The sequence below is a fragment of the Eucalyptus grandis genome, chromosome 7, assembly GCF_016545825.1.
Source record: "Eucalyptus grandis isolate ANBG69807.140 chromosome 7, ASM1654582v1, whole genome shotgun sequence".
Lineage (NCBI taxonomy): Eukaryota > Viridiplantae > Streptophyta > Magnoliopsida > Myrtales > Myrtaceae > Eucalyptus > Eucalyptus grandis.
Window position 1 is genome coordinate 45,439,118 of NC_052618.1, and position 8,046 is coordinate 45,447,163.

At 43.7% G+C, this 8,046-nt stretch overlaps 1 protein-coding gene across 1 annotated transcript; it reads right to left on the bottom strand.

The window, feature by feature from the left end:
• Positions 1-5,606: 5,606 nt before the first annotated feature.
• LOC104453677 (protein PLANT CADMIUM RESISTANCE 2) lies at positions 5,607-7,150 on the bottom strand. The gene is made up of 4 exons (XM_010068288.3): positions 6,837-7,150; positions 6,671-6,742; positions 6,034-6,246; positions 5,607-5,916 (listed from the first exon to the last, which is right to left on the bottom strand). The coding sequence occupies exons 1-4, from the start codon at positions 6,916-6,918 to the stop codon at positions 5,843-5,845; spliced, it is 441 nt and encodes a 146-aa protein (XP_010066590.1). The 5' UTR covers positions 6,919-7,150; the 3' UTR covers positions 5,607-5,842.
• Positions 7,151-8,046: the final 896 nt, after the last annotated feature.

An 8,046-nucleotide genomic window follows, 5' to 3' on the forward strand; every position in this document is an offset into this window, starting at 1 on the left:
GACAATGGACATCTGTCCTACACCGTCTTCAATGTTAATAAGGCGATTTTGTACATCATTCTGACCGGGCCCTATTGCATGAGGCCATTCACGGGTGATTGGTGGTCGGCGATTCATAATTACCTGCTCGTTGTGAAAACAATAAATGAGCACGGAAGTAAACAAAGATTGACCCATGGCAATGGTCTAACCGTTTTTTATTTATCAAAAGAGGATTTGTAGACTGCTTGACTCCTAACACTTAAAACTTGAAATTGAAATGACATAATGAAATACTAGATATTAAACAAAAGTCCCTAAACAATGGGACGAAACTTTCACACTATTAATACTAAGGGGCACGTGATTGTCAATTTATACGCGACGGGGAGCCTTGTTCTTGCAAGAACGCCTGCTTCCTTGAACTGGCTCTGAGGTATGCATCCAGTCCATTCCCAAATCCCTCTCCATGAGCTCTGCTTGCTCGTGCGGGCTACTCTCTCTGATTGAGTGAGGGACTAATGGCTTCCATTTTGTCGGGATACGATGGTTGTGGATGTAGGACATGGAGGCGTGGTGGGCTTTTTCTTCTCCCTCAAGCCCTTCAGGTACCACGATTCTTTTGTGATGGCACTTGTCCCAGGTTTCCTGAGCGGTAGAAACTTCGAATGCGTAGTCACGGCTTGTATTGAAAAGAACTTAAGAGACCTTCCTGATGGAAGACGATGGGATCTCCTGAAGGACTCCATATTGTCGTGCCACCCGATAAGGGTGATAGAGAATGGCGCCGGTGTGGCCAAGCAACAGAATTGGGAGATCACGCTTATAAGCGAAGCGAGCTCTTTTTTCATGGAACTAACCAGCACACCGTTGGAATGCCTCAGGAGCTGGGTCTCTTAGGAAGTTTACCCAATTTAAACAGCTTGATTGGGAATATATGGTCCTAAAACCATAAATTTTTGTAATGTATTTTCAAAAGCATTTGTTTCAGACGATTGCATAAAGTTTCGAAATTCGCTTAGGTAAGAAAAGAACTAGACTTGCAAAATTTCAGGAGAGGCTCGCATGATTTTCTCTGAGTTGTCTTTAAAACGATTAAAGGACAAGAATGTTTCAGTTAAAATCATGTTGACATAATTCCCCCCTCTTAAGATCTCGATCAACTATCCATGCCATCTTGGGAGTTATGGCATTTCTTTGATGGGGAAGATGATGAGCCCGAAAAGGCCGGAGGGAAATCTCACTTTTCGGGTCATGGGCTGATTTTGGAAACATGCATTCATAAATTCCAAGGGACAGGTTTTATGGTTATCTTCAAGAATTTGTATCATAATATGGACTTCAGTTCTTAAAAGCCGTGCTAACCCACGTATCGGGATGATGGTCGTTGATGGTTTGATGAGCTTTTTCTCAAGATGCATTCCAAAGTGATGATGTTGTATTCTTCCGGGTTGGGGTTAGCTCAAACCTACCGAATATAAAAGTAATTGTCTTCGGGCACCAGAAATGTGCCATGGCCTGTATGACTTCGGGACGAACAGTGATTTGAATCAATGATAGGAGATGACCGATTTTGGCTTTCATGCGCTCTTGGGCAAACTGATCCAATTGACCCCACCATCTGAAGAGTTCCGCTTTGGGAGCAGGAATGAACTGGATATCGTCTTTCCCCATCGCATATAAACTGGGACTTGAAAAGCTTATCCTAAATTGCCATGGGCCAAATAAAAAGACTGAGTAAAAGTAAAGAAATCACTTTGCTTTTAAAGAAAAATGGCAAGCACAAAGACATGCGCATAGGACATGCGACTCGATTTCTAACTGAGAAAGTTTGTTGAGATTAAAAGGATATCCACCCGTCGCAGTCTCGCGTTAGCAGCTTACCCTCCTAACCTCGACTAAGAAATTCGGGGAAAAGAAAGGCAACCTCTACATCACGGTCTCGCGTTCGAGATCATATCTTTCTTAACACCATCCTAGAAATCCTATGGCGGCCCAGGTCCGGCGGCCGGGTTGTGTGTGCCATGTGTAGTGCTAAAACATTTAAGGATGCACAGCAGTTTATAATCACAAAACAATTTATTTTAACATAATAAAAAAACTCTAAGCTATTACCTGCACAAAAGAAAAAAACCCAAGTCAGCAAAGCATTTAAACAAAGATAAAATGGCCTAAGTCCTCAATGTCCCCAGCGGAGTCGCCAAGCTGTCGCGACCTCTCTTTTTTTCCGACGCCCGCGATCGGGTACGAGCATCTAAGGAGGCTAATGGCTCGGCTGAAATTGGTTAAGCCGGGACTCTCCCAAGTCCACCAATTCACGACTTAATGGTTCAAGTTTTTAACTTGTAAATCAATATTCAAAATGGAGTCGCCACTAATCGATTTGGGGTGGGTTGATTAGAAACCCAAGCGAAGTATCGGGAGAAATACTCACTTCTGCGCAAACTGGAAATTAGGATCGGGGACTTGATTACACTAGTTAATCACTAATGCCCTTTCGGTACCTAATCTTGTTTAAACCCTAAGGCTTTTGGAAGTTCGAGGATTTTCCATGCATTTTTGGGAGGAAAAACATTTTTTGAGTGTTTTTCTAATTTTTGGACATAAAAGGGATTTTTTTTTTTGCTTTTTTGGAAAATAAAATATTTTTTAATATTTTTCAAATATTTTTGGAAAAATAAATTATTTTTTATTTTTCTCGATTTTTTAGAAAATAAAACATTTTTCGACATGTTTTAAATATTTTTCGATTTTCTGGAAATTAAAACATTTTTTTAATATTTTTTTGAAAATAAAACACTTTTTGATTTTTTTGAAAATAAAATATTTATTTTTTATTTATTAGAATTATTTTGTATTAAAATAATAAAACAAAATAAAACCGACCCGCGATCCGCAGGTTGGGTCCGACCCGGCCGACTCGGATTTTTCGCCTTTTTTCTTTTTTTTCTTTTTTTTTTTTTATTAAAACGACTCGTGGCCGGGCGTTTAAGGATGCCCGGCCCGGCCCGACAACCCGCTCCTCCGGCGAAACCTACCCGACCCGGCTCCAGACCCGACCCGACTCCCACCGCTCGCGGATTGCGAACCCTACCCGATTTTCCGGGTCCTGGATCCGCTCGCAACCCAAAAATCGCAAACCCTAGGGTTTGCGAATCGCGGCGCCGAGGACATAATGCCTAGGCGCGAGGCGGCGACGGCTACGGCGGCGGCAACAAGGACGACGGCGACAGAATGGGGTTGTGATAAACGGCAGGGACGACGACGACGGGCTTTCGTTACCTTTTTTATCGCGGGCGATCACGGCGACAGTAAGGGTTGCGATGAACGGCAGGGGCCACGGCAAGCAATGGCGAAGCTGGTGAGCTTGATCTGTGACGGTGAAGGCTACGGCGAACAGCGACGGCGACGGCGAGACCTAGTCCCGGTCAAATTTGGCCGGAACGCTCTCTCTCTCTCCCTCGAGCTCGCCCTTCGAGCTCCCCAAAGTCTCTCGGGGACCCCTCCGAGCTCACCACACCACGACCGGCCCGAACTCGAGCTCCCGAAGTCTCGGGGACCCCAAGCCTCGGCTGGCCTCTCTCTCTCTCTCTCTCTCTCCCTCTCGTGTCTCCCTTTGTCTCCCGCCCCTCTTCGTCAACGGTGGCCTCCCTCTATTTATAGGCACGGGAGCGGCCGGTCAGCGAGGCTTCGACCCACCGGTTGGACCGCCGTCCCATCCGCCATCATCGCTTCCTCTGGTCACGTCCTGTCGACGCCATCTGCTCCTCCGCTCCGCATGCAACTGCCGTCCGCTCATGCTTCTTCGGCGTCACGCCTACCCGCGCGTTCTCTTCAGTGGCGCGAGGAAGAAGAAGACGACGCGGAGGGGCTGGGCTTGAGGCGATGATGGGCCGAAGGCCCATGCGGGGCTGCTTCTTTGCTTCTTTTATGTTTTCACTTTTTCGCTTTTCTTGCTGTTTTTTCTTTTTATTATCTATTTATCCAAAAAAGGAAAAATAAAATAAAAACGCTATTAATTAAAGAAAGGGAAATTTAGGCGGCAACACACATGACTTGAGTTCTTGCAGTTTTTCGTTGAATACTATGGTAATATTAATATCTTCTTCTCATATTTGTCTTGAATTGCAAGATCACTTTACTCCCGCATTATTTCACTACACATAATTCGAGTGTTGAAGTTCAATTTCTTAGGAAGGAAAGGCTAATTCTGAAAAAGGGTTGGCTACAATTTTGGTCTAGCACTTGATCTTGGGAAGTTTATAACCGTTTAATCATCTAATCTAGTTATCAGTATGTTCCCCCTTACGTGAGGGCAATTATGAAGGTCTAGTAACAGTGTGGCCCTCAATATTGTGGAATATGTGCCCTCCCAATTATGAAAGATTTTACTGACAAAAAAAAAATGAAAGATTTGTCTTTTCATCTATCTTTTAAATTATCAGTCTCCTTTTGATTGTGCAAATTAGAACGGACATTTTGGTTTTTCCTCCGATGGTGTTCGATTCCCAACGTATTTTGTCACTTAGTTGATTGGCCCGACACACATTAAAAAACTAAATTAGTTGCCAAATAGCCCAAAGACTACTCAAAAGCATCAAACTTCCTACTAAAGTTACAGTGGAAAATTCTAATCCACAAGATTGTGTGAATTGTAATGGGATGAGCATGAGCGACAATGATGGACCGAAGGAGTGGATCGGTTTACACAGTTGTAGAATAATATGCACACAATTTGCAAAGTTGCAGCTAGCACATGCTGCGTGCAATGCAATGGCTAACCGAGAATTCAAGGTAACTATTGAGATGAAGATGTGATCATACAGCTTGTTGTCATCTTGAAAATCTTAGTCATAGAGATTCTCGAAAGTGATTAGCTAGATTGTTGAAAATTTGGGTTGTGCTGATGATAACACAACCAGTTCCATGGACTCACTTAGAAATCGCGCCGGATCAATAGTCCGATTCCTGGGTGGGTCTAGAAACTAGTGATTGGTTCCCAGTTCTCAATTTGTGGAGCTAGCCTTTTGTGAGCGGTTTTCTGTTTTAGGGTGGAAATTGGCTCACATTAAAATTGATCACCCCTACTTTGTGCATAAAATGGTGAAAAGAGAATTTGATATAAGGAGGGAAGACACAAATTTTTCATTTGGATAACATATATAGACAATATGTCGTCCTTGGAGGGGCAGAGGCTACCACGAGTCTCCTGGGTCCGCCATGGGTCTGCCAATGAGTGCATGACCTGTATGTATCTAAATTTGAAATTATTACGTCTAGTTCCACATGGAGTAGGAAAATCTAATGAGCTTAAAAGTCACGTCCATTCACCTTAAACTCCCAGGTGTCTCGATTGATAATTCGTGTGAAGACTTGACCCATTTGCACTCTATCCAATCGATGGATGGGAGCAAGGAGTCATTTGTGTGGGTGTGAAAGGTTCGAGGTTGGATACAAAGTCGCGATAAATAAATAGAGAAATCAATCCTAAATGTTATGTAGTTTTGGTAAGATTTATGTTTTGCAGGGAGATCAACGACGGCAAGTCTACTAAAATTCCCTTGACACAAAGACCAGACGAGCGAAAAGAATCACACATTGAACAAAACTATCAAAAGATTTATAAGTTGGCAACTCAATACTCACCCGAAAGGTCTTATACTTAATCAAACTCTTGGCACAGACCGCACCTATCAGATAAAATCAACAACAAAAGTAGGAGCTGAGCTCTGACTTTACTAATCATACAGAATGATACATGACATGTTATTCTGAGAAAGAAGTTCACTTGCAGGATCGAGTAAAGGAAAGAGAATTATATTCCTGGTCGAAGTAAGATGTTGCCCTTAAACAGCACAGAACTCTAGCGCCTCATGCCGCCTTCCACCTTTGGAGCCATTGCCACTTCTCTCTGTTGCCTGGCGTTTCCTGCCCATCCTGTACACAATCCAACCATTTTAAGTCCGTACTTAATCAACACTTAAAGAAGACTAGTATGAACACTATTTTGGAAGCTAGCCAGCACGAAGTTGTTGGAGAGGAATGGGTTTTTACCCTTCTCCATGTTGAATCCGCGGCTCTTGAGTTCTCGATACTCTTGACAAAGCGCGCAGTACATGCAGCAGCAGTGGACTAAGCAGTCGTTGCACGGATCCTCCTTCAACCCGAATTCTCGTCTCAGTTTGGTTCGGTAGCAGCATGAATAGAGGCATGCGCACGAAGTCAGCCAGCAGATCAGCGTGTAGATTGCGCAGTTCATGACGCAAGCTGCAATCCAAGGTCGGATAAGTAAGCGCGAATATGTAATTAGACTTTGTTAGTTTTCCAGTTATTAATTAGCCTTTCCTACAGGGAAAACTACTCTCCTATGTTTTCTGCATAGGTTGTCAAATCCAGAATCGGGATAAGTCCATAAAATTCGACATCACATGTCCACGGTTGAACTCTAATTAACTGGGCTCTGCTTGCTCTGTGGACTGTAATTTAAGTTCTTCTTGCGCAGGCTTGATTTGTGACCCGATATTATTACAGTTTGTCCCGAACATTATCATTAGACGAAACTCCACCTATACCAAGAACTTATTCGAAAAATAACCGTGTACCTGAAGTATAATCCGAGTGCAAAATGGCAATAGTATGAAGCGATCCTCAGACATATTTGCGGACATATATACAGAAGTTATATACTCACTTGTTTCCCCCTTGTCCAGAATCTCTGATATCTGTCCGAAGGTGATGCATGGACACCAGTAGGTGATGCAGCCTGCAAGCAACACGGAGTTGCATGGATTTATTACTGGATACGTAAAAGAGAAAAGGAGAAGAAGAAGCTGAGGATATAAACAGATTTCTGTTACAGCTTTTGATGTCGTCGAAGCAGCCGCAGAGGCCAGTGCTCCAAGGGTGTTCTCCCACATCGTGGGGTCTGGTTGAGCTCATGCTGGTGGGCCGCGGGTGGCGAAGAGATAATGCAGAGTTTCAGAGATCCGCTTCGTTTTAGGGATCAATGTGTAGGCACCCAGTGAAAAACGAAGGGTGAAGATGGACAGAGAAACGAAAAGAGCTAGTTGCACTCTAGATGAAGCTGGAATGACGAGGGGACGGACGTGATTTTAAAGACCATCGAGGACATGGTGCCTTTGCGAAAATTTTCTCTGTGATTATTTAAAAAACAAAATGTTCAAACGTCCTTTCTGTTTTACATTTTCATGAATTTCGAGTCTCTTGTTGATTTTTCAGAGCAGTAAGGACGTTTTGGTTATTCCTGTCCGATTCATAACATGTTTTGTCACTCTTGTATTGGCCCAACATTTACAAAATATCTAAACGAGTTGCCAAATAGCCCAAAAAACTAACACATGGGTGTCGGGTTTTCCATGTGGAACAAGGTGAATCCATGGAAAAGGTCCGGACAAAGCAAAAGAGAAACAGATAAGCTTTGCGAAATGGCGTGAATTATTTGCCCTCGAACTCCTTTCGGGCAGTAGGGTAACCATCGGAAAGGTCCACCGTCGTCGTGTTCGTCGAGCGAAGGGGACTGCTGGCGCTGGCCTTCGCGGTCTCCGTAGTCAACCGCAAGACTGTTGACCCGAAGAATTTCGTCCATTCTTCCAAGCTTTGTCCTCCAGTGAACGTGGACCGCTCCCCGCCAAGCACGCATCGTAGGAAAGCGATGTGAAACGACCTCATAAAAGCCTAAGAGAAAAGTATCCCAAAAGAGACGGTAATCCCCTTCAAGGCAATAGTACATCATCGGATAGAACGAGATCAGTTTTTCTTCTTCAAATCAACGTTGGTGTTTAATCTGCGACACAAAGACGCTCGATCCCATGGTGTATCTTCGATCGGTGAGACATGTGATTCCTGGCTCATCTTCCGCATTCATTTTAGGAGTTCGATTTAGTGTCGAATCCGTTTTAGGAATAAGTAAATCCCAACAGTTAGCGCTAGCCTTCACGGACTCCGTAGTCAACAGCAAGACTGTTGACCCAACAAAAGGAACGAATCGAAGAATTTTGTCCATTTTTCCAAGCTTTGTCCTCCAGTGAACGTGGACTGTTCCCCGCC